Here is a 27,035-nt window from a genome sequence, read left to right as displayed (position 1 = left end):
ATGAAATTTCGTATTTCATTTTGCTCAGACGACCCAGCAGAAGCCTGGGCCAGCGCCCACCGAGGTCCGAATGGAACTCAGCGCTGCCCACAGGCCACCTCTGAAGCTTGAGGCGCCTGGGCCTTGCACGTGGGCTCCGGGTGCCCTTGACCTTGGCCCCGGGGCTCTGTGCGCATGCGCAGCCCTCGGCCTCTGCCCCGTGCACCGTTGCTTGGTGACGGCCGTTCCGGGCTGAGAGATTCCAAACCGCCTTGCTGTCCTGCGGGGATACTGTGGCGACTGGAGTTGGCTGCTCTAGAGGCTACTGTTGGCTGGGCGCGGAGAAAACAGGCGTGAGAAGTGCGGAGGAGGTTCTGAAGCCCGTGGCTTGGCCATGAGGAGGTTCATTGGCTTAGGGATTCTGAAGGTCAGGTCCGGCTTGGGTTTCCGAAGGAGACCCCAGAGCGATGGTGGTGGCTGGCAGCCTGAGACCGGAGGTGGGGTCACCTCGGAGTCCGGGTACTGCATCCGAGACAGAGATCTCCAAAAAATCCACAGAGCTGCCTCCAGGGGCGACGTGGCCGGAGTGCAGAAGCTGCTCTCGCTCCATCCAGAGAGACTGAATGACAGAGACCGGCAGAAGAGGTGAGCGGGCCTGGGGGGCCGCTGGGCACGGGCCGGAGGCGGCAGGGGCCTGGGAGTTATCCCTTCTTTCAATCCATTTATTCATCAGATATACACTGAATAACTGTTACGGAGCAGACACAGTCTACTCGGGACTCTCAGAATCTATCTCTCAGGCCCTCTTCATCCTTAAAAACTTTATGTTGCCCAGTAGGAGCGAAATGAAAAATTGTAAATGAAAGTATTAGTACCTAATCTCCATTGAAGCTTTTCCTCCCTTGTTTCAAACAAAAGGATTTCTCCAGTTAGGACATTGTGAACAGTGACCAAACTTGCTGTTTAGCTAGTGTACAATAGTATTAAATACGAGTATCAATCACTGGAAATCATCCGATTTTCATGTAATCTATGAATCAAAACAGTCAATGAAAGGAGCCATCCCTAGTCACTTGAATGCTGAGTCTCCTTTGGCTTCAGGTTTCTTGAAAATCAAAACAAGAATTTCTTGGTGATGTTAGTCCTCTTTCCCCATGATGCTCTTAAGAATGAACATTTATTTAGATGCCAACTTATGATGAGAACTGCGGAAGGTCTGGTGTGTTTCCATTATTTCACTTCCCGTCAGGGTGGTAGGATGCCCGTTCTTGTAAATACCAGTAAGAAATTATTTAAATGTTCCAACTATACTTTCAAGGCATTCTGAATTATACATTGCCTTCCAGAGTCAGAGGTGTTAAAATATGAGAAAAGAAGCATCTTAGAATCACTGAAATACAGTGTGCTTTCTTAATCCTTAAAACACAGCTGCAAAGTAGGTGGAATGATATCATTTTACTTAATTGAAATGTTGTCTTTTAAAGTAGTAGTGATGGTAATGATTCTGATAATATTACCAAACAGTTATTGAGCTGTGTGTTTTGTGCTAGGAACCTAAGTAAACACTTTGCATAGATTCCCATGTAAGCCCACAACAGTGTCCTGTGATGTTAACTAATGTTTTTATCCCCATTTTTTTGATGAGGAAATGGAGGCACATAAAGGCTAAGGGACAGCTAATAAGTGGTCGAGTTAAATTAGGATCAGACCCGAGCTGAGCTGATTCCCCAGGGCATGCTCTCTGTAGTCACATAGGCTGCTCTGTCCTTAGTGTGGCGAGTAACAAGAGCTCGTGAATATTGATTGTACTTTGTGCAGAAGAAAACTCCATGTTGGTTCTGAAGGCATTGGAGTGGCGCGTCATGTTTACAATTGCGTGCAGAGCTGCATGTTTGAGACAGTGCCCTGTAATGTCCTAAATGTCCTCTCACGCTCATAGGACTGCTCTCCATTTGGCCAGCGCCTTTGGCCATGAGGAAGTGGTGACTCTTCTAGCAGAGGAAAACTGCCAGATGAATTTCGGTGACAACAGAAACAAGACAGCTCTAATAAAGGTATGTGGTAGCCAGCTCTGTCAACAGGAGATGGATTTTATTTAATTATTTAGAATAAAAATGAAATAATCTCAATCAACTATAACTAATTGTGGAAACTTGTGGAATGCTTACTTTGAATTCCCATAATTTACCGTTTATTTAATGACGTATCCTGACAGGCCGTGGAGTGCCAGGAAGAGGAGTGTGCAACAATCCTACTACAGCATGGAGCGGATCCACATGTGAAGGACTTCCGTGGCAACACGGCTCTCCACTACGCGGCCATGGGGCAAAACACCACGATAGCTGAACAGCTGCTGCAACACCAGGCAGACATGGAAGCAACCAATGAGGTATAGATCCACAGACTGTATTTACACAATATTTGTAATACATGTGTTTCAGCCACAAGCATTTTATTTCTAGTCGATATATACAGCATGCTGTACACCGGGCCCTGTCGCCATAGAAACAAGTCCAAAGCCAAGTCAGGAAGGGGAAGTGGGGTGGCCACAGAAAGAGCCCAGCTCTGTCCTGTAAGAGTCCTGTTACTGCGTGGGAGTCGGTGCCAGGTTCACTCACACCAAGGACTGAAGAACCCGGGGGAGGGAAGTATGTGGGGGTGGCTGCTGCAGGGCAGGGCCTAGGAGATGGGTGTTCCTGGGGGTGGGTGGGAGGAGGAGTGGAGCCTGGGTCCCGCCAGGGAGCTGGGGGTGTGCAGGTAGGGAGGGGAAGCAGCAGGACACTGGCCCTGAGCACCCCAGGCCTTGGGGATTCTGAAGATTAGGGCAGGAAAGCCAGTCACGTTTGGACATCCAGCAAGGGCATCCACCTGCGTTCCTAGTCACTCTGCCAGCCATGGCCCCCCTTGAGGTCTCCACCTCGGAGTGGGGCTCCTGCTCAGCCTTGTGGAGGTGCTGGGCAGGTTTTAGGTGTACAGAGGGAGCAGGTGATGGGGACACGTTCACCCCTTTTTGTTCCTGGACGTACATCACTGCTCGCCACTGCAACTTCAGCAGGAATGCCCTTGGTTGACAGAGGAAGGGTCAATTTTACATTTTTGGAAGCTCAAGCGTTCCCTGAATGCAAACAGTTGGAACTTAATTTTCTAAAATTTTACTTTACGTGATGATACCACTAAAGTAGCAGTAGAGGGCACAGCTCTCTTTTATGCACTTACGACAAATTACGTGTGAAAACAAAACTTGTTACAGGCAACACTTCCTTTTTTAAGTGTTTTTTCACATCCGAGTTGTTTTCCAATTAATGCAAAACAATGCAGGAAAGCAAAATTTGCCTTTGAAATCGGCTTTACCTTAAAACTCAAACAAACAAAAAAGCATTTTACAATATCATAGAAATCTTCCCTCTGTTGACAAATTGTTTGTTTATAAACAAATGATTTATATAAAGCTATTTAGTACTCATTGGCTAAAGCCTAAGAGGGAAAAAGGAAAGGGAAAGGAAATAACCATCAGAAATATGCAGGGCAATTTGGAAATTTGGCTATTGAAGGGAAATAACAAGAAGAGGTTTTTCAAAACCTCATGGACACAGACAGCAGTTCAATATTTGCCAGAGGGTAAAGGGGGGAGGGGAGATAGATGAGGAAAAAGGGGTCAAACATATGGTGGTGGAAGGAGAACTGACTCTGGTGGTGAGCACACAATGCGACATACAGATGCTGTATCATAGAAATGACACTTGTAACCAACGTAATTTTACTAACCAGTGTCACCCCAATAACTTTAATTAATAAAAAGAGGCTTTTTATTTTTGTTTTCCTTCAGTTTATGTGCTTAGTCAAGGTCCTCTTCAGTTTTGGGGGATAATAATCCTTAGTGTGGGAGAGAGAGTTAGTGAGTTTTAAATTCCCCTGAGACCACATCTGGGAAGGCTCCGAATCCACCAGATTGCAGTGAACAGGCGGCAATTAAGTGGGAAAGGAGGGAAGGACAGACAATTAAGTGACATGTCATCTGTTCTGGCAGAAAGAGCCACCTAGGGAAGAGTCTAAACTCTGCTGTGAAATGTAGACTGTCCCATGAGAAGTAAGGGGTTTAGCAATAATGAAATCAAGTTGCATTTTAATTGTTAATCCCGTTTCCACTTCTACCCAGGAAATTAAGTGTGGTTTTCATAAGTGACATGTCTCTTCCGCTTTTATTTGGCCTAATCCTCAATGTCAGAGGAAATTGGTGACTTAGGCGAGAGAAAAGACCGAAGGGATCGTCTCCCGGACTAGTTCTCGGCTAGAATTCTGCTGGCGAATCACGGTCACCCTAGGAACTTGGAAACCATTTACAACCATTTACAAGCTAGGCTCTTCCTGAAGGTTTTGACTATGGAAAGCTAATAAGGCCTGGACATGTGTTGTTTAGAAATATCTCCCTGAGATTCTGATACAACTCTTGGTTAAGAACTACTAGTGCAATGTATCAATTCGCAGATCTCAAATACTTAAGAAATCTCTAGAAGAGGTGGAGTTTGAGAGGTGATTCTCCTTCAGCTCTCTCCTTCCCAACGCTCTTCGCCTGACTTTTGAACTGTCTGTACCTCTGGGCTCGAGAAGTGGAAGGAAATATCATTGGCGGTACCTGCTGGCTTAAAGAAGAACACGTTTTTCCTTTCAGCCATCAGTCATGCACTGGTGCTCAGAGAATCTTTAGAAACTTGCTGATGGGTGGTCTCCTAATGCATAGAATCGGGCCCTTTAAGAGTTTTGCATGTTTGTTTGTGCTCAGGTTGTTAGATCAACAAATGCTTACTGGACGCGGGGTTTTCCTGCAGTAATAGGAAATTGTGAACCTGCTTTTTTTGCCTGTTGTTCTGTAAATCTCCAGTTTTCTTTTCTTTGTTTTTAATTAAATTTATTGGGATGACAATGGTTATTGTATTTAAATGGGTTTCAAGTGTACATTTCTATAATGCGTCATCTGTATGTCATAGTATGTGCTCACCATCCAGAGTCAGTTCTCCTGCCTTCACTGTATGTTTGACCCCCCCTTACCCTTCTCTACTATCCACCGGGACGTCCCCCCCCTTACGTTCTGGTCACCACTGAACTGTTGTCTGTGTCTATCAGTTTTTGTTTCCTTGTCTTGTTCGTCTGTTGCTTTCAGTTTAATATCCCTCACATGAGTGAAGTCGGATGGTCCTCGACTTTTTCTGTCTGATTTGTGTTGCATAGCATAATAATGTCATGGTCCATCCGTGTTGTCCCAAAGGGCAGCATTTTGTTTTTTCTATGGCAGAGTACTATGCCATTGTGTATGCATACCACATCTTTTTTATCCAGTCATCTGTTGAAGGACAGTTTGGTTGTCTCCATTCCTTGGCCACCGTAAATGATGCTGCAATGATGGAAAGTGTGTGATAAACTCTCTCAGTATGTCTGTGAAATTCATAGAGCCGTGGCATAATCACGATGGTAGGTTTAAACATGAAATCCCATGAAGTTAGTAGCAATACAGATGGGAAGTGTCAATAATTTAGTGTCAGCAGTCCTATAATGTAATTGTCCATTGGATTAACAATCTGAAAAATGAATACAAATAGATTATGGTTTGAATAAGAATGGGAAAAATTCTTGAAGTGGGTGTAATGAGTCTAAATGACAGTTTTATTGCATGTTGGGGCCCAGTTTTTTAATGAAGCATATGATACTAAAAAACAGAAAGATTTTACATACAAATATTCACATTACACACAAACGTTTGGAAACAGCAGATAAAACATCCCAAGTGGGCCACGGACTAATTATGGCTCCTTGATATGTTTAGTTTACCTCCATATGTTGAGTGAACATCGAAAGTTTTGGAGACTCATGAAGAAATAAGGATGTCAAGCTTCTCTTAAAGAATCAAGCCTGGTCCCCTTGAGCCCTGACTACAGTTGGGTGTCCTGTGGCAAGGCTGCGCCTCTTATATGAGACATGTGTTCCCTAGTGTGCTACTGTCCCCACCTGGGTACTTCACTTACTTGGGTCACCTTCTTTGCCTCCGTAAGCACTGGAGTGTGCGATTCCTGTTTTATAGAATATTTTGATAAACACTTCAAGATTTTCAAGACAGTCTATATTGATTTATTATACGTATTCTGTATTAATCACCTTAGAATGAGAGTGAGTTTTTCAAGCTAGAATTCCTAAGTTGTTTTTCTTTTAAAAAAACAAAAAACAAAAAAACAAAAAACTTCCTTTATCATTATACGTCCTATAAAGAATCATACCCATTGAAATGTCTTTAAGTCTTATGAGGTCAATGATGGTTATAGTTGTAGATGTTATGCATATTCCAGGCAGTATTCTATCATCCTCCTCAACGTGGTTCCTTAAAAATGCAAGTGATTTAGTCACTTTCATGATGCTAAAAATCATCCATATAGATCAGTATTAAAACGTTAACTGATAAGCCATGATGTTTTATTTCGGAGTTACATTTTGCCTGAGCTATAAAATAATTTTAAGTAGCAATTAAAATAGAACCAGAATAAAAAACATATTTTTTCAAAAAGTAGATAGGCATTGAGGTCCCAAGATTATCCTTGTAACTGAGAATAAAATTTCACATTGAGCTTACCAACAGCCAAGATAAAATCCCATCGTCTTATAATGGGAGAAAACCCATGAACCATTTAGTGATAAGCAATCAAAGGTCATTTGAAGCCTAACTCTTTTTAATTTAGAGTCCATTTCCTTAGTGACCCTTTTGGAGCAGGAGAGCCTGAAGTTGACATCTGGGATCCTGAGAACATGGATAGAAGAGAAGCAAGCAAGTTTGTATAAACTGCAGAAAACCTTCACTTCTGTTGGAAAGCTCTCCGAACTGTATCCCTGAAATTCTATGATACTTCAAATGTTCATGTTTGCCACAGAAAAGTATTGTCAAATCGGGATTAAGCGACCTGAAACACTTCTTTAGTAATAGCCATATAAAGCACAGTTTTATATTTCTCAAATACCGGTGATTTTTCTGGAATATTCCTAGTGGGGCACAGTAATTAATTTCTGCTAAAGTACATATTCTTTGGAATATAATGTAACAAACTCTACCCCAGAAATAATTATTTAGGTTATCAATTCAATAAAACGACTTAAAGCATTTACATTTATGTTTTCGAGCTTGGAGATACAGGGATGAAGAATAGCCCCTGCCCTCAGAAAGCTCTGGGTTCAGGTGGGGAACGATAAAATAACTGCAGTATAGTGTGATAGAGATTGTGATGGGAGCAAAGTTCTTGGCACCAGGACTGTCAGTGTTTGAAGGGAGTTCTGTAGAATGAGGTGGAAGTCCATCGGTTTGAGAGGAAGGAGGAGGATATTTTAAAGGGAAGGAGCAGCAGACGACAACACAGAGGGCTACTTTTTATTTACTTTCTCTAGTGTATGTTCAAGTTTAGAGGATCTTTTATGAGTTTTCAAATTCAATTTAGAACTATCTAGCTTTCTAAGCTATAAATTGTTTTCTCTGTTTTACAGTTTGATTTTACACCACTTTTATTTGCTGCGTATAAGGACCGCTGGAAAATGGTGGAATTTTTACTCGAGAGACATGCAAACATACATGCAGTTGATAAGTGGAAAAGGTACATTTGTTTGTTCTTTTTTTTTTTAACTTAGAACTGTTTTAGAGCGGTAACAGTTACTCAAGTCAGAAAGATTAAATTAATAAGAAGAGGATTAACCTATAATTACAAAGTGAAAAATATCGGCACATCGTCAGTTAGGTAGAAAAGCAATTATTCTGCCTGGTGAACAGGAAGAACCGTATCCTGCAGGATTCATATTCATTTATGATATCGACTGATGTCATTTGTCATTGCAGTTTTTGGTCACATGGTATTATATTAGCTAAAGGGTTTTCACAGTAACTTTACTAGTTTTGTATAGTATGGACTCTAACTTAGTTTATGATACAATATTGGATTTAGTCTCTCTGACAGTTTTTTTTAACCTCTACTGTGTATTCAGGTTTCCTTAAAAGATGCACGTTAAACGTAAATAGGAGTTGATTTTGTTGTTTGGATGACTCTGCTTTAATTTGTTTTCTTCAAGGAATACTGATGTTATAGGGTTTGCCCTAAGTGACTGTGAATTACTACTACCAGATATTCCTCAGTTTTTATCCTTTTTCGTTTCTAGTCTATTTTGATGGTTTTTTTAAATCATTTTTAATTGGTATGGGTAGAAGGGAGAAAGACAACATTAACTGAATAAACTTCTTTAATGAAACAAGTCATGGATGGGTGATTAAAAAAGAGATGGGCTTTCAGTTCAGTCAGGACTGGCTTCAATGCTCAGCTTTCCTATGTGTCACGTGTGTGACCATGGGAACATTACTGTCATCACCAAACATGTTTCCCAATGTGGAACCAAGGAAATAATATCTCCTTCAAGTATGGTCGTGTGTCATGACCTGGCATGTGATTCAGTGCCCAGCACATGCTTATGAGCACCGTTAACTCAACGATGACAATGTTTACTAGAATTAGTACTAATATTATTGTTTTGAGCCTGCCAAGTAGCTTTAACTTACTTGACTTCTAGCTGACTTTGGATGCACCATATATAAGACTAAGGAAGAAACGGGAAATTCTTCATTGAAATCTTCACCTACTTCAGTTAAGTGACCTCAGCAGAGTTACTTGGCTATTAGAGAACTTTAAATTAGCACCTTCTAGGTAATACCCAGTGGGGCAAGAGGCTTTTTTTTTTTGTTTTTATGTCCCTTCATTTTAGCCTTGGACATAATTTACAAAGATGAACACTTAAGCATGTAAATGGTCAATTCTTTACAGATAAGCAATATATTGAACTTGGTAAAGTCTCTCAATGTTGCTGTTTACGTAATTTAAGTTCCTAAGGGTGAAGTTGTCTCTCCATTATTTCAGAACAGTCCTCATGCTTGCTGCAAAGAATAAGTCCTCAAATACAGTCCGGCTTCTGCTTCAGGCAGGTGCAGATGTCTTTGCTCAAGATGACATTGGATGGACCGCTGAAGAATATGCTTTATCTAAGGGTTTGACGGAGTAAGTGTGTACATTGAAATGCTAGTTATCAACAAACTGGGCTTCCAGACACTTTCACTGTTACTTCTTAGGGAACAGCTTAGGGAACAGGTGAGACGTCCTAACTGAGGTCAGGCAGGGGGGGAATGTCAGTGAGTTAGTAGACATCCTCAGCCAGAAAACAAACAAACAGTCAGACGTGTGAGACGTAGCAAAGGGACAGATTCCTTATCCCAGAACTTTGAAGACCTTTATCTTTAGGGATCCCCACGTTCTCCGTTTCATTCCAAGTATAACCCCTGTGTGTCAGGTACCAATAATGTCTCTTCTCTGACTTTTCCAACTAGTTATTTGGGGGTGTAAAATGTACAGTTTAGCAGGAAATTCTCTATTTTCTGGAGGCTAATGGCTATGCTCCCCTCTTGAATTTTTCAAGAAGCCAGAGTGTTCCCTAAGTCCAAGGGGGACCATCCTCTTTCACAAGTTAGATGGAGAGGGAAGGAAGGTCATTCTGGTCATTCATTGGTTTCCATCGATTGTGTTGCTGCACGGTTGCTATAGAAACGGTCCTGTCGTCATGACTCCCTATGCTCCAAGGTTCCCTTGCTGATCCCGAGTCCTCTGTGTCCATGGTTTTCCACACTTGGATTTCAAAGTGGCGATATTTTGAACTTGACATGCAGATGCTCGCTTACATCCTTAGCCCCTATTCCAGAGCACCAGCTCCCTGTCCCGGGAGTCTGGACTTCTAGCTTTAGCCACACACAGCCTTCCCCAACACTGAAAAACTATGTGGGGCCCACATCTTAGCCCAAACCTCATAATGACTTACCCTTTTGAGTGTCTTGTTGTGTCTTCTGCTGGCACATGTTAGTTGGAACTTTCTGAGCTGTCAGAGAGGTGCCAGTAATGCTGCAGGAAAAGATCAGACTTTCTTTTCTCCTGTTACCAGATCTGTACCCCAAGGCCACTTGCTATCCCATGGAGTATCTTTCCTTAGGTCCTGGAAGGTCCCATAACGCCTTTCCCAGAGTAGACACTAACTTGCCTGTGATTCCTTAGTTAAGATGAGGCTCAGTGATCTGTTTTCCAAAATAATGAAAATCTGGCCAGTGACTTGACTCTCCCTCAGGTTTCAGAGTATTTAAAGTTTTGCCTGACACGGAAGCCAGTAAACAGAAAGCTCTGGATCTAAAGGAGGTTACTTGGTGTTAGAATAGCTGCACCCCTTCCACGCCTCATGAGTGTGCATGTGTTCTATCTTCCAAGTCAACTGGGGATGCCTAGGAAGGTTAGAAAGATCTGAGAGGTCAGAGTTTCAGGAGGTAGACATGAGACGGAAGTAGTCCAAGCCAGGTCTTGACTTCTGTGACTTTTCTGCCACTGGTGTGATTAGCTACAATAATAGGGGGCAGTTATGTTAGCTGACTTATTCAGGTAACATATTTCTAAACGCATTTAATTACAAATTACATAATAGCTGAGATGTACTGAATTACAAACCATAAAGAGAGTAGCTGATAACCAAAATTAAAAACATTTTCTGTAAACTGCAACATTTGAATGTTAAATAGAACCTATGAAAAGCACACATTAGGTTTATTTGGAATTCCAAAATAATTTCAAAAACTAAAGCTCAAAAATACTTATTCCATTGCCTTACCATTTTGCTGTATTACCTATTTGATCCTCTGACAACCTGTAAAATAAGGCAGTGAGATGCTTGGTTTGTAGAGGAAAGCTCTGAGCCTAACAGCGGTGACTTCCCCAAAAACGGATCTTGTGGGCTATAGAACTAGGATTTCTGAGTTCTCAGCTCTCGCCCCTGCTAATTCTAATTAACTGACTGAACTGTAGTGCCCTCAGCATGACTGGTTCACCTTGCTCTTTTGTCTTCTTTAATCACATGCTTAAGAAACATTTTGTGCAACTTACTATGGGTTTTTTTAACTTAAATTTACAGGGGTGACATAGGGGTTTAACTTAAATTTATAGGGGTGACATAGGGGTGACAATAGGGGTAAAATTACATAGGTTTCAAATGTACAATTCTTTAATATATTGTCTATATATCACATTGTGTGTTGACCACCCAGAGTCAGTTCTCCTTCTGTCACCATGTTTGACCCCCTTTACCCTTTTCTACTATCCCCTCTTCCACTTACTCTCTGACAACTACTGAACTGTTGTCTGTGTCTATGAGTTTTTGTTTCTTTATTTGTTTGTCTTTAGAACTTACAAAATTGAAGCGTATGGGATAATTCAAGTTTTTATATTAGCTCAGACATTACCTGAAATACTCTAAGAATTCCATGTTTTGATAAATGTTTTCCTGTCAGTATTAAAACAGTAATATTCTCACCTCTTTTATACATAGCAACGCCCAACTAATTTCTGATTATAAAAAGGAAAGGAGATGTAAAACGTCTTCTGACAGTAACAGTCGAGGTAAGACTCTTAATGGTGAAGTATTCTTTGTGGTCCTACCAGACATACAGTAAGACTAAGAAAGTTTTGCTATTGAAAGAGCTGTTAAAAAAAATGTGTATATTGCATGTACATTTTTTCTTTGTTAGTTAATGCCTTTCTTCATAGTCTAGTATTCAGAATTATTATAAAAGTTAATTGTAGGTAATTTAAAATCTGAGAGAAAAGAAACTCATTTATCTAGTCATGACCCCTACAATCCCATATGATATTTGTGTAAATAAGAAAAATGATTTTTAAATTAGTATGTTGTATGTTGCTTCTATAATCACCTTATAAGTTGGACAATAAGTTGGAATTGTAAAAATAAATATTTGTTTAAATTTTACAGCAAATGGATTACATGTAGTGATTGAATTCTTGTTATTACATTGTGGTTTGTCTCACCATAATGTAACTAAAACTAGGAACTCAACAATACCTTCCTAGTCCCACAAACAAATGGCAAACAATAAGAGCTGCAAAACTTAGCCAGTGTGAAGGAATCGCAGTGAGACTGTTTTTAAAACGTATCTACTGATACAAGTCAGTAAAGCTGTGCCTTGTTGAGAAGCATGGGTTATTTTCCATGTGGATATGCCAACAAGGTCTCACTATTATCACCTTTTTTCCTCATAAGTCAAAACAGAGTGAGACATGTTGACCTCATTAGAAGATGTTTTCTTCTGTTAGTTGGATAGTTGTCATGACAGTGTAATTTCTCTAGAATAATATGCTCTGTAGCCATTAGTCAAAAGATAATCATAATAAATGTTCCCATAGCCTAACTTAGGACTCAAAAGATTATAATAAAAGTACAGAAAAGTTTCACAATGACAAAAACGCTATTCTGCTCACTGAATGTGGCACATTGTGCAATCTGAAATGCCCGAGGACCCCTTTAACTTAGTAGACCTCTATCAAAGCACTTGTGTCGGTGGTTTTGCAAGTTATAGGAAACACAGAGATGAAACGGAATTTGATCTTTAATGTGCCCCTAAGACTTTAGAGCTGTCCCTGGTTTATTTCTATGGTTTCTTAAAACAGAATTTTCAAGGGCGATCTTTTCATTTATTTATTTATTTGCCTCTGCAGCCATTTGCTGTGTAACCATCAGGAGTCTTTTAGGCACTAAGTGTTATTTTGATGTTGTAGAAGACAAGCATTTTAAAACCACAGTCCCTACCTCCAAGAGCGTGTTCTTATTATTGTCATTTTTATTATTTATTATACTTTACACAGTGCTTACTAGGTGCCAGAGCCCACCGAGAGCTTATAATTATCATTATTGTTTGTTATTCGGTGTGTAGTATCAGATCTGACAATTAAGTTTGAGAACTTGCCACCGTGCGCTTACATTGGCAGCACTGTACAAACAGCTCAGTAAGGTTTCATAACCTTGGTATATCAGTGTCTCAGAGTTGTGTTTGTGTTGATGTGTGGCTGTGTCTTGCTGAGTGGCAGTGTCTTGCTCGTTGTTGTTGCATGTTTTTGTGTGCCATTGCGAGGCTGTCTGAGCTTGAATCAGAGCTATGATCAAACATTAAATTTCTTGTTAAACTTGGCAAGAGTGGAAGTGAAATCAGGAACATGTTAGTCCAGGTTCATGGGGATAATGTCATGAAGAAAACGGCCATGAACAAGTGGATTAAACATTTTTCTGAGGGGAAAGATTGTGTCACTGATGAAGAGACGTCATGGTGGCCAGAATTGACCAGAACTGAGGAAAACATTGCAAAAATTCATTGAATTGTGAGTCAAAATCATTGGCTGACTGTGAGAAGCGTAGCAGACCAAGTAAACATCGATACAGAAACAGTTAGGAAAATTTTAACTGAAAATCTTGGCATGAGAAAGGTGTGTGCAAAAATAGATCCAAAGGGGCTCACCGATGAACAAAAGCAAAGGAGAGTCAAAGGTTGCCAAGACCTTTTGGAGAGGCAAGACAATGTTTTGAGCCGTGTTTTCACTGGTGATGAAACCTGGGTATACCAATACGATTCTAAAATAAAGCATCAAAGTGCACAATGGAAGTCAGCCAATTCTCCATGACCAAAAAAGTTCTTCCAGTCCAAATCAAGAATCAAAACAATTTTGCTAACCTGTTTTGATATCAGAGAGATTATTCATTATAAATTTGTACCAACTGGACAAACAGTTAAGCATGTTTAGTTTTTGGAAGTTCTGAAAAGACTGCATGAAAATGTTACAAGAAAACAACCTCAACCTTTGGCCCACTATTCATGGCTGTTGCATCACGACAATGCACCAGCTCACACGGCGCTGTCTGTGAGGGAGTGTTTAGCCAGTAAACAAATAACTGTATTGATATACTCACCCTACTCACCTGATCTGGTCCCCAATGACTTCTTTCTTTACCCGAAGATTAAGGAAATACTGAAAGAAAGACATTTTGATGACATTTGGTTCATCAAGAGTAATACAACAACAGCTCTGATGGCCATTCCAGAAAAAGAGTTCCAAAATTGCTTTGAAGGGTGGACTAGGCACTAGCATCGGTGCACAGCTTCCCAAGGGGAGTACTTAGAATGTGACCATACTGATATTCAGCAATGAGGTATGCAGCACTTTTTCTTGGATGACTTCGTGAACCTAATTGTCAGATCTCGTGGGCCAGACACTTTATGTCCATGATGATGATTTCGGTTGTAAAAACCTGGGTAGGATTTAAGGGAAGTATGCAGTGTGAGTGTGAGTTGGCCAGATAAAGAGGCAGGACCGTGTTGGGCAGGGGAAACAATAATCAAGATTACAGGTTTGGCAGAAGGAACTGCAGACATAGGCTAAGATACACAGTGAACTTCGCAGGATTTACAAGCAGTTCAGTTTTGATGGTATAAAAAGCGTGCTGTGGGAATGGTTGAGAAGGTGGTGAACACCTAGGTAAGGCGAGCTTAGGATAGTCTTTAGTTCTAGAGAAGGGAGTTGCTCTTATCCTGTAGGCCTTGGGAAATATATCAGTTAGAATAGTTTAGCTGCAGGTAATAGGTGACCTAATTAACAGTGGTTACAACAGGAGGCACCAGGATGGTTTTGGTGGTTCTGTGATGCCATGAGTTGCCTGTTGTTGTCCCTGTTTCAGTTGTGAGGTTGTCAGTGTTTTGTTTAAGTCTCATTTGCTGGCTGGTTAATTAGCAACGGCTCCAAGCATCATATTCTCACAGGACAATATCCAAAGGCTGAAGGACTGCATTTCTGTGTTATATAGTTGGCATACCACATTATATCAGTTCAGGTGTACAACATAGTGATTTGACATTGATATACCTTGCGAGGTTATCACCACAATATGTCTAGTAAGCATCTATCACCCTTCAAAGTGACTGTAATATTATTGATATTTTCCCTGTGCTGTTAACTACATCCCTGTGGCTTAGATATTTCATCACTGGAAGTTTGTACTTCTCATTCACTTTCTTTTTCGTTCATCTCTTCAACTCCCTTTCATCTGGGAACAATCAAGTTGCTTTTTTGTAGCTATGGGTCTGTTTCTGTTTTGTTTGTTTTGCTTTTCTAGGTTCCACATATAAATGAGATCATAAGGTATTTGTCTTTTTCTGTCTTCTTTCACTTAACATAATACCTCTAGGAACTTCCACATTGTTACAAAGGGCAAGATTTCATCTTTTATGGATGAGTTATTATTATATCAGTTATATTAAGGATGAGTTAATTATTCTAATATCAGTTATAGTATTACTGTATACACACACACACACACACACACACACACACACACATATCAAATCCTCTTTATGCATTCATCTATCGAAGGATGCCTATGTTGCTTCCATATCCTGGCTATTATATATACTGCTGCAGTGAACATAGAGGTGCAGATGTCTTTTCAAATTACTGTTTTGGTTTTCGTTGGACAAATACCCAGAAGTAGAATTGCAAGATCTCATGGCAGTTCTATTTCTGATATTTTGAGGAATCTCCATACTGTTTCCCCCAGTGAATATAACAATTTACAAATCCAAAAACAGTGCAGGCTCTGTTTTTCCTTTCCTCCACTTCCTTGCCGACATTTGTTATATGGTGCCATTTTGATGGTAGCCATCTGACAGTAATGAGGTGGTATTGCTCTGTGGTTTTGATATCTGTTTCCCTGATAAACGGTGATGTTCAGCTATGTGATTCTTTTAAATAGGAAGAAGACTGAGAGGCTGCCAGTAGATCCCTTAACATTTACAGGCTAGGGTACAGCACATGCTGGTTCCCACAGCAGTTAGGGGTAAAGCAGTCACTGTGATTAGCTTAGTATAATCATTTTTCTTTGTGGAGCTGGAGAGAGGCCATGTTCTTTGTGTATTGGGACAGTAAATATCCACACAGCATTGTGGTTCTCCAGTGAGAATGAAGATGAAGAAATGGCAAGTGGGCAGGGACTCAGCAATGGTTACTGCAGGGATCATGGGAGAATTTTGAGCAGACTAGGAACAAGATGAGACGGCATTCGGACACTCTGGTTGTGGTATAAAGCAGGGACCAGCAAGCTTATTCTGTAAAGGGCCTGATTTTAGGCCATGTGGTCTCTGTCATACCTACTCAAATCTGCCATCATGGTGTGAAAGCAGTCGTGGGCCAACTGAATAGGCAAGACTGTGCTACAGTAAAGCTTTATTTACAAAAATTGATGGCAGGTTGGAGTTTGCTGGCCCCTCACATAGAGGATAGATTGAAGAAAAGCACATGAAAATAAGTGGCAGACAAAGGAAGCTTTTACTTCCTTGGACTAGTATCAGTCCATTGTGATATTTTTCACCCATCCATTTTGAAAGAAAAAAAAGTCAGGAAGGTTAATTTATTCAATTTAACATGTTGGTCTTTGCTGGCTAATGTCTTTCTCATTTGTTTTGCTGAAAATAAATCCTATTCATTTAGGAAGCAACAATAAGAGTCGGTGGTATTTCATTTCTTCCCCCTGTGAAAGCCATCTGCTAAGAGCCCCTGTTTGACTAGGGCAGTGGCTGTGGAAAAATAAAGCAGAGCCTGGAGAGTGTTATGGTTAATACAATTTAGTGATGATTGAATGTAAAAAGTTAGTGGGGAGTGAGAAAACTAAGATGATTCCTAGGTTTCCAGAATGTGCACTAGCATTTCAATGGGACATGAGAAGAGTGACTAGGACATTATCAGATGGAGAGAGAAGAACAGCAGGTCAATAGGGAAGACACGTTTTTTTCCTCTGAATGTTGAGTTTCTTGGTATATCCATGGGGAACTCATCCTACATGGATATAATTTTTTGTTTCCTTTTCACATATTCTGTTAACCACTGCTTTTTCATACTAGAGCTATGTTTTTAGTTTTATAAGCAATAAAGAAGTTTAGAAAGCAAAGGAACTCTATAATCAGTGTACATTATTATACTACAAGTGATAGTTATATGTTTTTCTGTAATTATCCCAGTTACTTGATTGATTCATAACTCTTATAAAAAGGACATAAACCCTACCTAGTTGTAGAAAATTGACAGTGTGATCTCTTCATTTGCTATATAGGAACTGATAGAACATGTTGTCATTAGGATGTTTTATTTTTTATTCTGATTAAAATAGGATGGTTGCTTGTTTTACAGTATTTTCTGACATCATTTCATTTATCCTCTTTATGCCTTTATTCAAATATATCTAGCTCTACAGGAATCTGCAAAAGAAGAATAAAAAAAAACAAATTTAATGATAGGTAATCTGCAAAATCACCTTCTGACCTTAATCGTGTAGAAAGCATCAACCCAAAGAATGAAAATTTCATATAATGCCATTTATTAGAGATTCTTAACACCACCCCTAGGTTTGGTTATTCACTAGAGCACTTTACAAGACTCAGCCTATAGCTGTACTAATGCCTGTGATTTATTACAGTGAGAGCAAAATCAGCAAATAGAAAAGGTGTATGTGACAGTGTCTGACAGGAGGGAACCAGGCGCAAGTTTCTAAGACGCATGTCCTGCGGAGTTAGCAGGATGTGCTTAATTCCCCACTGTTAAATTCTGGCACCACATGTGAAATGCTGTCTAGTGGTACCGGAGTCTCATTAGACTCAGTGCCTTCATGGAGTGCTTTCATGGCACGCCAGTCACATAGGCAGCGTCCCCCTAGCAGGTGCTAACATTCCTGATTCCCAGAAGGAAAGCGAGTGTCCAGCATGAACCACCTTGTTTGTACAAGCAGTTCAGGCACGGTGAGCCACACTTAGTTAGGGAATGGTGGGAACCCTCCCCATATGCAGGTTTCCAGATACCAGCCAAGGGCCAGCCATCCAAGCAGGACTTTCAAAGGATAGCAGTCAGGCCTGCTGTATGAAATCTTTTCTGCACAGCAGTTATAGGCATGACTTAATTTTTGGTGTAGCTTAAAATTTTATTTTAATAGCAAGTAATATGGTGACGTGCCTTGGTACTGGTTTTGGTTGTATCATCCATTAAAAATTGCAGTGCTGGTTACTTTTTTGCCTTTTCGTGAATATTTCAAAGGTATTGTACATACATTACTATGGCAATAACCATGGCAATTACAATCTTTTTGTGTGATTAATGTTTCAATATAGCTTTTGAATAAAATCAGCACAATGATTTTTGATTTACAATGAGAATCAAAGTTGTCCTGTAAGTACAGGGACGATTTCATTTTGATTCACTTGGCATCCCTATTCAGCATGCTAAAGCGAGATGTTCAGTCACGTTTATCAGTGATTTTCTTGTGTAAGTATTCCAAAAATCACTTGCTTTGTTTGTGGCTTTTCATATGCTTCATTCGGTTGGGTGAATAATCATATTCTGATACTGGATCTTTATATTCATTTTCAAGGTGACTGTATTTTGAAAATAGCATTAATGTGTTCATATCTGGTAATAGCAGGTTCAGTGGAAAACTTTTATTTTTTTTTAATTAGTAAGCCTTTGTTTTTAGAGCAGGTTTAGGTTCAGGGCAAAATTGAGTGGAGAGTAGAGAAAGTTCCCTCAAAACCCATGTCCCCGTCCACACAGAGCCTCCCTCACTGTTGACACCCTGCCCGCGGGTGGTACATTCACGACGACCCATGAACTGCACTGACTCAGCATGACCACTCACAGCACACACTTGACGTTAGAGTTCACTCTTGCTGTGGTCCAATCTGTGGGGTTTGACAAACGTATAATGACAGGTCTCCCCCCTTCCAGTCTCACCCAGACTAGATCCACTACTAGATACCCTCTGTGGCGTTTTCTCAGCCCTCCCTTCTCCCTAACCTCCGGAAGCCACACGTCTTTCTACTGCTTCATAGTTTTGTTTTTTTCTGAATATCATATAGTTGGAATCATACAGTGGCCATCTTTTTGACTGTTTAAAAACTTAAAACTCCAGGGTCATTGAAGGTAGTTATTCAAGATAACCTCTTTGTCTTTTGGGGGGGGGTGTTTGTTTGTTTGCTGTTATTCATCGGCTTAGGATTTGATGACATATGACTTACAAGGTAAAAAACCATGATTTCTATACACATTTGCCACTATGGGGAGGGATGAGAAAAATGGCATCACACGCTGCTGTACAGCAATAACTCTTTGGACCTTCCTGCTCTATGAGGTGAGCCGGATAGGTTCTCCAGCAATGGAGGGAAACAGTCTCAGGGGTTAGACTTGATAAAACTGGAATCGCAAAGTCTTTCATACTTACCCTGCACTGGAGAGAGGGCCAGAAAGAGTCTGTTTCCTGTGTTTTGCCGTGCTGCAAAGTAGACTGCCTTTGACTAAGCTGCTAATGACAGGGTGTTTCATCCTAAACTGAACACCCTTGACTGAAGAGCGGCACAGCGGTACTGTGTCAGAGCAAAACAAGTGGACTCTCTTCTAACTGCTCTTCATGACAGAAGTGCAGAAAAATCATGCTATTTAAATTGGACCGTGTTAGTTTATGATACTGATTTTACTACTGATACCATTTTCGTTCACTCCGATGGGTTTGGTAAGGATTACAATCATTGTAAGTAGCACTTGACTTGTAGCTATCAAATGATTGCACATCCCGTTTATTTTTCTCTCATTAGATATAAATGTATAATACATACAAACATGCATAAGTACATGCATGTACATACATATGTGTACGTATATATGTATGAATATATAAATATAAATATATATACACACATATATATATAGGAGAGGAAGTAAAAGTTCTTCATGTATTAATTGCCCACCAGTTGTATCAGTAACATTCACTCTACTATAGTCTTCAGGGATGTTCCCAAAGAAATATTTTTTCATCACTTCAGTCTGATGCTTTCAAAGTTCTGTGTTTTTCTATTGTGTATTTACAATGTATTTGAATTTTTTTCTTTTAACAGTGGATGAGTGTTCTCAATGCGACCATGCAAGCAGGTAGGATTTTATGGATTTCTAAAATTGCATGTTAACTAAGAGACTGCGGAGAGAAGCCAGTAAGCTTTAATGAGTGTTCTGCTCTGGGCTAGACCCTATACTATGTGCCTAACATTGGTTATCCCAGGTCGTCGGCACAGTAGATTTGCAAAGTAGCTGTGCTGTTCGGCCGTTTTTATTCATTAGAGGAGTATGGTTCCAGGAGGTGGATTAATTTAACCCTGATTCCATAGCTACCAAGTGGCTGACATGTGATGTGACCTTCAGCCTGCTTGGTTTCCCAAGTCCGTTCTCTTGTCCCTCAGCCTATACTGAGAAGTGCCTGGACAGGACTGGATTCAAGATTCAGGTACAAACTGCAGATTAGTGCAGCCACTATGGAAAACAGTATGGAGGTATCTCAGGAATCTGAAAATGGAACTACCCTATGATCCAGTAATTCCACTCCTAGGCATCTACCCGGAGAAATCCAAAACTCCAATTCAAAAATCTGTATGCACTCCTATGTTTATTGCAGCACTTTACACAATAGCCAAGATATGGAAACAACCAAAATGCCCATCGGTAGATGACTGGATTAAGAAGCTGTGGTACATTTATACAATGGAGTATTACGCAGCCATAAAGAAGAAAGAAATCTTATCATTTGCAGCAACATGGATGGATCTAGAGAACATTATGTTAAGTGAAATAAGTCAGAAAGAGAAAGACAAGTACCATATGATCTCACTTATATATGGAATCTAAAGAAAAGACTATGTGAATGAACTAATCAGAGTCAGTTTTGGGGACGCAGAGAAAAAACCGAGAGTGGTTAGATGGGTGTGTGGGAGGGGGTTGGGGATAAGGGGAAAGGTGAAGGGATTTGGAAGCAGCTGGTAACCACAAGATGGCCTCAGGGTTTTTCTTTTGAAAATTAATTTGGGGAAGGTATTCTATAATGTTGTAAAGATTTTGTTGGGTATCCGATGGACATGCGTCCTATTTGGGAGACCACCTCAGGGATACTGTGGATACCTGATCATGGCATTGTACATCAGAAGCTAAACATTAATGAATGCCAACTATAATTTTATATATATAATGTGATGGTTCAGTGTGAGGTCGGAGGGATAGTGGATGGGGGGAGGGGGGTTCACAGTATGAGGGATATAAATGATGAACGTCTAAGTATTACCTTGTTTTGTACACCTGAAACTAATAAATAAATTAATTAAAAAAAAAATAAAAAAAAAATAAAAAGTCACTGTAAATGTGAAAAAAAAAAAAAAAAAAAAAAAAAAAAGATTCAGGTACAAGTCAGGTGGCCTCAGAGAGTCCCGTTTAGTGATGCCTTAGTGCTGATTTAGAAGTTTCCTATCAAGCCTAGTTAGCCCAAGCTCTGTCTTAATGTACTTGACAATTGCAGCAGTCACGAGAACCTTGTTTTCACCATCAGTGTTGAGGGCAGATGTCAGTTCGCTGTGGCCACAGAACCACAGGTTGTACATAAGCAAGACCTAATCAGATAAATGTTTTCAGGGATAATGCGATGTACCCTTCTTGGGACGAATCGTTGTTCTGTAAGTGAAGATCATCTATGTATACACTGTTGTGTTAATTCAGCACAAATTGAGAGGATATTTTTCATTGATTTTTCTACTTACTGACTCCCATTACTGTGTTTCCATTTAAACTAGTACGCTTCCCTCATTCTAGGAAGTTTTTTCTTTTTTTCTAGTCTTTCTTCCTTCTTCCATGACTTTTCTTGATTTTTTACCTTTTTCTCTGCTTTTCTTGGGGTTTTTTTGTTGCTGTTATTTTTTTCCACTTCTGCCAGCTAAGTATTCTCCATTTTTCTAGACAGAACCAAAAATACATAGAATTCCAGGTGTTGAAGGAATGTTATCAATTAATTATTGCAAACACCCCTAGTACTTCATGCTGCCATTAATGTTTTGGTCAAGTGGTTGATCACATGAGGAGTTTGAACTCCAAGAGATTGAAGTGACTTATTTGACTACAGTGAGTGATGAAATGAGATTAGTATAGGTTTCTAAGCCCAGTACACTTCCTTCTTTATCATCCTTTGGGTGAGTGTTTTAATTATGGAAAGGTCTAGTGAATGCAATGGAAGAGGCTAAGAATGGAATTAGCAGGGGAATCCACGTTTCAAGAGGAACAACACAGGTTGGGATAGGAATAAGGCTCTTAGAGCAGAGATTAGACATCAGATGAGGGAAAAGAGATCAGAATGGTAGGGTATGACAAGGTAAAGAGAAATTACAGGAAGGAAGGACACAGGATGTTGGTAGTTGTCTAAAAAAGCAGATTAAAATAAGGGTCTCAAGGGCGTCCTGCCTGAACAGGTTGCTGCTGTTTTGTTTGTTAAATTGGAGGAACCAGCAAAATTTAAGGTTTGTGTGAAAACATATTAAACCTTTGAGCCTTTGGAAACACTCTCTTTATAGCAAGTAGGAATGTGGTATCTTCCACCTGCACCCGGAATTACAGAGGGGGTCCCCTTGAGTCCAAAGGCACTGGAGATTGCTGAACTACATAGATCTATGGCCCACGGCAGGTGTCTCGTCACCTCCACCTCTTTGCCCAACGCGCTGATGTCCTTCCCATGGAGATGGAGGGTTGGGCAGAGGGAGGACTGATTGTGAAACCAGTAATGGAGTTGGGTAGGTGGTAACATGCCTGTGTTGGGAGTGGATGACTGAGGCTCCATTTAGCTTGTTTTCCAGGAACAGGGAAATAGAGAACTCCTACTGTGGGTCATTTGAGCCCAACCTTGTTTCAGGAGTCTATGCCTTCGTAGGCTGAAGTTTTCAAGGTTGGAGATTGCCAGGAAGCTTTGCGGACAAGTGATCTGGGAGTGGGGAGGCTAACAACGTACATATTTGTTCTTTGACTTTTGTACATGTAAGCTGCAAACATTTCATGCATTTCAGGGACCTCACTGTAGTGTTTTTGAGTGAAAACAAGGAATGGGGTAAGTTTAGTAACTGCTTTCTATGTTAAAGAAGCAAGACTGCCGTTTTTGACCCACACAGATTAATCTTTGAACCAGGGACAGACCATGGAGAAGGGTTAGTGTATCGTTCTACCTTGATTTAGGTCATTGCTTTTGTCCCAGTTCAGGTTCCTATTGTCAGCTATTAATTGCGTTTTCAATTCAGCCTTCAGGACTTTTGGTGAAAACAAGGTACTCTCAGGTGTTGCCAACATGTTTGCTGTCATTCTTTGTTATGGAAACTTAGAGTGTCTCTTCATTAAATATTGCACGAGTTGGGAGTGGTGGAGGCAGCAATAGATAACTGATGGCTTTTCTAGAACATCGTCTAAATTTTAATCATATCAAGAAACTTCATTTCCTATGCAGATAGCTGAATTTTGCTCCCTTTGTGTTTGTTGTTTTTGTAAAGGAATGCACTCACTGTTTTTGTTGTGTATTTTTACCCTAAAGTCTTTCCTGGAAACCTGGCAGGAATGATTCACGGGCTATATCAGATGATGGACTCTTGGATGTTGGTACCAAGGTAAAAGGCTCCTGTGTGAAATTAACTTTTTTACTCTGAATTTAGTTTTGTGTAGCACTTGTAAAATTTAATAGTGTTCCCCCTACCATTGTTTTATGTTTGTAATGGAAAATGTGTCACTGTGAACCATTTTATAATATATCACCACTTGAGGGTTTTTTTCCTTTAAAGTTTATTGGGGTGCAATTGTTAATAAAGTGACATGGATTTCAGGTGTACAATTCTGTAATATATTATCTATATCTCACATTGTGTGGTCACCAGCCAGCCAGTTCTCTTTCCATCACCCCATTAGACCCCATTTAGCAATAGTCCTATTTCATCTTTACTTACCACCGAATACTATTCCATTATTTATATGTACCACAACTTCTTTTTCCATTCATCTATCGAAGGACGTTTTGGTTGTTTCCGTTGTCTTACCCACCGTAAGTAAAGCTGCAATGAACATTGGAGCACACTTGTCTTTATGATTCAAAGTTTTCAGATTATTTGAGTAGATACCCAGGAGAGAGATTGCTGGGTCATGTGGTAATTCTATTTGTAATTTCTTGAGGAACCTCCACACTGCCTTCCATAGCGGCTGCACCAGCCAGCATTCCCCCCAACAGTGTATGAGGGTTCCTTTTTCTCCACAGCCTCTCCAACACTTGTTACTATTTGTCTTGTTGATGATAGCCATTCTGAATGGGGTGAGGTGATATCTCATTGTGGTTTTTATTTGCATTTCTCTGATGATTAGTGATGTGGAGCATTTTTTCATATGTCTATTTGCCATTTGTAAGTCCTCTTTGGAGAAATGTCTCTTCAGGTCCTCTGCCCATTTTTCAATTGGGTTGTTTGTTTTTTTGTGTGTTGAGTTGCATGAGTTCCTTGTATATTTTGGATATTAGCCCCTTATCGGAGGCACTGTTTGCAAACTTTTTCACCCATTCAGTTGGTTGTCTCTTTATTTTATCGATGGTTTCTTTTGCTGTGCAGAAGCTTTTAAGTTTCATATAGTCCCATTCATTTATTTTAGCATTTACTTCCATTGCCTTTGGAGTCATAAAATTCATAAAATGCTCTTTGAACCCAAGGTCCATAAGTTTAGTAACTATGTTTTCTTCTATGCAGTTTATTATTTCAGGTTTTATGCTTAAGTCTTTGATCCATTTTGAATTAATTTTGGTACACGGTGACAGATTTCAGCCCTGTTTCATTCTTTTGCATGTGGTTTTCCAATTCTACCAGCACCATTTATCGAAGGAGCTGTCTTTTCTCCATTGTATGCTTTTTGCTTCTTTGTCAAAAATTGTCTGTCCATATTTATGTGGGTTTATTTCTGGGATCTCAATTCTATTCCATTGGTCTATGTGTCTGTTTTTCTGCCCATACCATGTTGTTTTGATTATTATTGCCCTTTAGTACAAGCTAAAGTCAGGGAGTGTGATACCTCCAGCATTGTTTTTTTTTGCTTAGGATTCCTTTGGCTGTTGATGTCTTTTGTGGTTCGATACAAATCTGATGATTTTTTTGTTCTATTTTTTAAAATGTGCTATTGGGATTTTGATGGAGATTGCATTAAATCTGTATATTGTTTTGGTAATACGGGCATTTTAACTATGTAGCTTGTTCCAATCCATGAGCATGGAATGTCTATCCATTTCTTTGTGTCTTCTTCAATTTCTTTTAAAAATGTCTTATAGTTTTCAGCGTATAAATCCTTCACATCCTTGGTTAAGTTTAATCCTAGGTGTTTTATACTTTTTCTTGCAATTGCAAAAGGAATTGTTCTTTTGCTTTCTTTTTCTGAGATTTCATTGTTAGTATATAGGAATACAATGGACTTTTGTACATTGATTTTGTAGCCGGCAACTTTACTGTATTTGTTGATTGTTTTCAATGGCTTTTTGGTGGAGTTTTAGGGTTTTCTATATATAGCATCATGTCATCTGCAAAGAGTGACAATTTAATTTCTTCATTCCCAATTTGGATGCCTTTTACTTATTTGTCTTGCCTGATTGCTCTGGCGAGGACTTCCAACACTATGCTTAAAAGCAGAGGTGATAGGGGACAGCCCTGCGGTGTTCCTGAACGTAGAGAAAAGGGCTTCAGTTTTTCATCAAGAATTATGAGATTAGCTGAGGGTTTGTCATATATGCCCTTTATTATGTTCAAGTATTTTACTTCTATACCTATTTTATTAAGTGATCCAATCATAAATGGATGTTGTATCTTGTCAAATGCTTTTTCTGCATCAATTGATATAATCATATGATTTTTGTCCTTTATTTTGTTTATGGGATGAATCACATTGATGGATTTCTGAATGTTGAGCCATCCTTGTGCACCTGGGATGAATCTGCTTGGTCATGATGAATAATCTTTTTAGCATATTGTTGCATTCGATTTGTTAGCATTTTTCTTAGGATTTTTGCATCTGCATTCATCAGAGATAATAGTCTGTAGTTTTCTTTTTTTGTGTTATCCTTACCAGATTTTGGTATCGGTAATGTTGGCCTCATAAAATGATTTAGGGAGTATTGTCTCTTCTTCAATTTTTTGGAAGAGTTTGAGTAGGACAGGTATTATATCCTCTTTGTAGATTTGGTGGAATTCACTAGTGAAGCCATCTGGTCCTGGACTTTTGCTTCTGGGAAGGTTTTGGATGACTGATTCAATTTCCTTAGTGGTGATCGATCTATTTAGATTTTCCAGTTCTTTATGATTCAGCCTAGGAAGGCTATATGTTTCCAAGGACCTGTCCATTTCTTCTAGGTTATTGAATTTGGTGGCATGTAGTCCCTCATAGTATTCTTGGATGATGCTTTGTGTTTCGGTGGCGTCCGTGATAACTTCCCTTCTCATTTCTGATTTTATTAGTCTTTTTTTATCTTACTGAGTCTACCAAGGATTTGTCAATTGTATTAATCTTTTCAAAGAACCAGCTCTTTGTCACATTAATTTTTTCTATTCTCTTTTTGTTCTCTGTTTCATTTAGTTCTGCTCTGATTTTTATTGTTTTCTTTCTGCTGCTGACATTCAGTTTCATTTGTTCTTCTTTTTCTAGCTCCATAAGATGTAAAGATGAGGTTATCTATTTGGGATTTTTCTTATTTCTTGAGATAGGCCTGTAATGATATAAATTTCCCTCTTAAAACTGCTTTCGCTGCATCCCCAAAATTTTGGTAGGATGTATTTTCATTTTCCTTTGTTTCTATGTATCTTTTTTTCCTTCTGTAAGATAGTTTTTGTTTTTTTATTTTTTTTGAAGCTTTTCATTGTTCCCTTTCCAGTTTACTGTTTTTTTCTGTTTTTCACATTCTTTTATTCGTTTCCGGTGCACAAAACAATGTAATAGCTAGACATGTATCATTTATATCCCTCACACAGTCATAACCCTCTCCCCCCTCCACTGCCTCTCTGACATCTCACACAGCCATTACATTTCCACTGTCTCTATTCCTAATGCTGTACTCCGTTTCTTGTAACTATATGTAATATATATGTAATATATATATTTATATAAGATATATATATAGTATGTATATATATATTTTATATAAAATATGTATATGTATTATATGTACATGTAAATTGTACTTGACATTCATTATTCAGCTTCAGGTGTACAGTGCAGTGATCAGCCATCTAC

General features: G+C 39.6%; 1 protein-coding gene across 4 annotated transcripts in view; it reads left to right on the top strand.

Moving 5' to 3' along the window:
• The first annotated feature begins 219 nt into the window (after window positions 1-219).
• The window catches only part of LOC308507599 (uncharacterized protein), a 44,193-nt gene continuing 17,377 nt past the window's right edge, over window positions 220-27,035 (top strand). The window contains exons 1-8 of one of the 4 annotated variants that reach the window (XM_081072801.1): window positions 229-624; window positions 1,919-2,033; window positions 2,195-2,368; window positions 7,495-7,601; window positions 8,907-9,044; window positions 11,401-11,471; window positions 19,841-19,874; window positions 23,326-23,398. In XM_081072801.1, the coding sequence (XP_080928927.1) occupies window positions 374-624; window positions 1,919-2,033; window positions 2,195-2,368; window positions 7,495-7,601; window positions 8,907-9,044; window positions 11,401-11,471; window positions 19,841-19,874; window positions 23,326-23,398 (963 nt within the window). In that variant the 5' untranslated portion in view covers window positions 229-373. Of the gene's footprint in view, window positions 625-1,918; window positions 2,034-2,194; window positions 2,369-7,494; window positions 7,602-8,906; window positions 9,045-11,400; window positions 11,472-19,840; window positions 19,875-23,325; window positions 23,399-27,035 lie in introns of all 4 variants that reach the window. The other 3 variants (XM_081072803.1, XM_081072804.1, XM_081072802.1) reach the window with 3 other exon arrangements.

Source organism: Rhinolophus hipposideros (genome assembly GCF_964194185.1).
Source record: "Rhinolophus hipposideros genome assembly, chromosome: 14".
NCBI lineage: Eukaryota > Metazoa > Chordata > Mammalia > Chiroptera > Rhinolophidae > Rhinolophus > Rhinolophus hipposideros.
The sequence above is the reverse complement of the archived record's forward strand: the minus strand, read 5'-3'. Positions and strand labels throughout refer to the sequence as shown.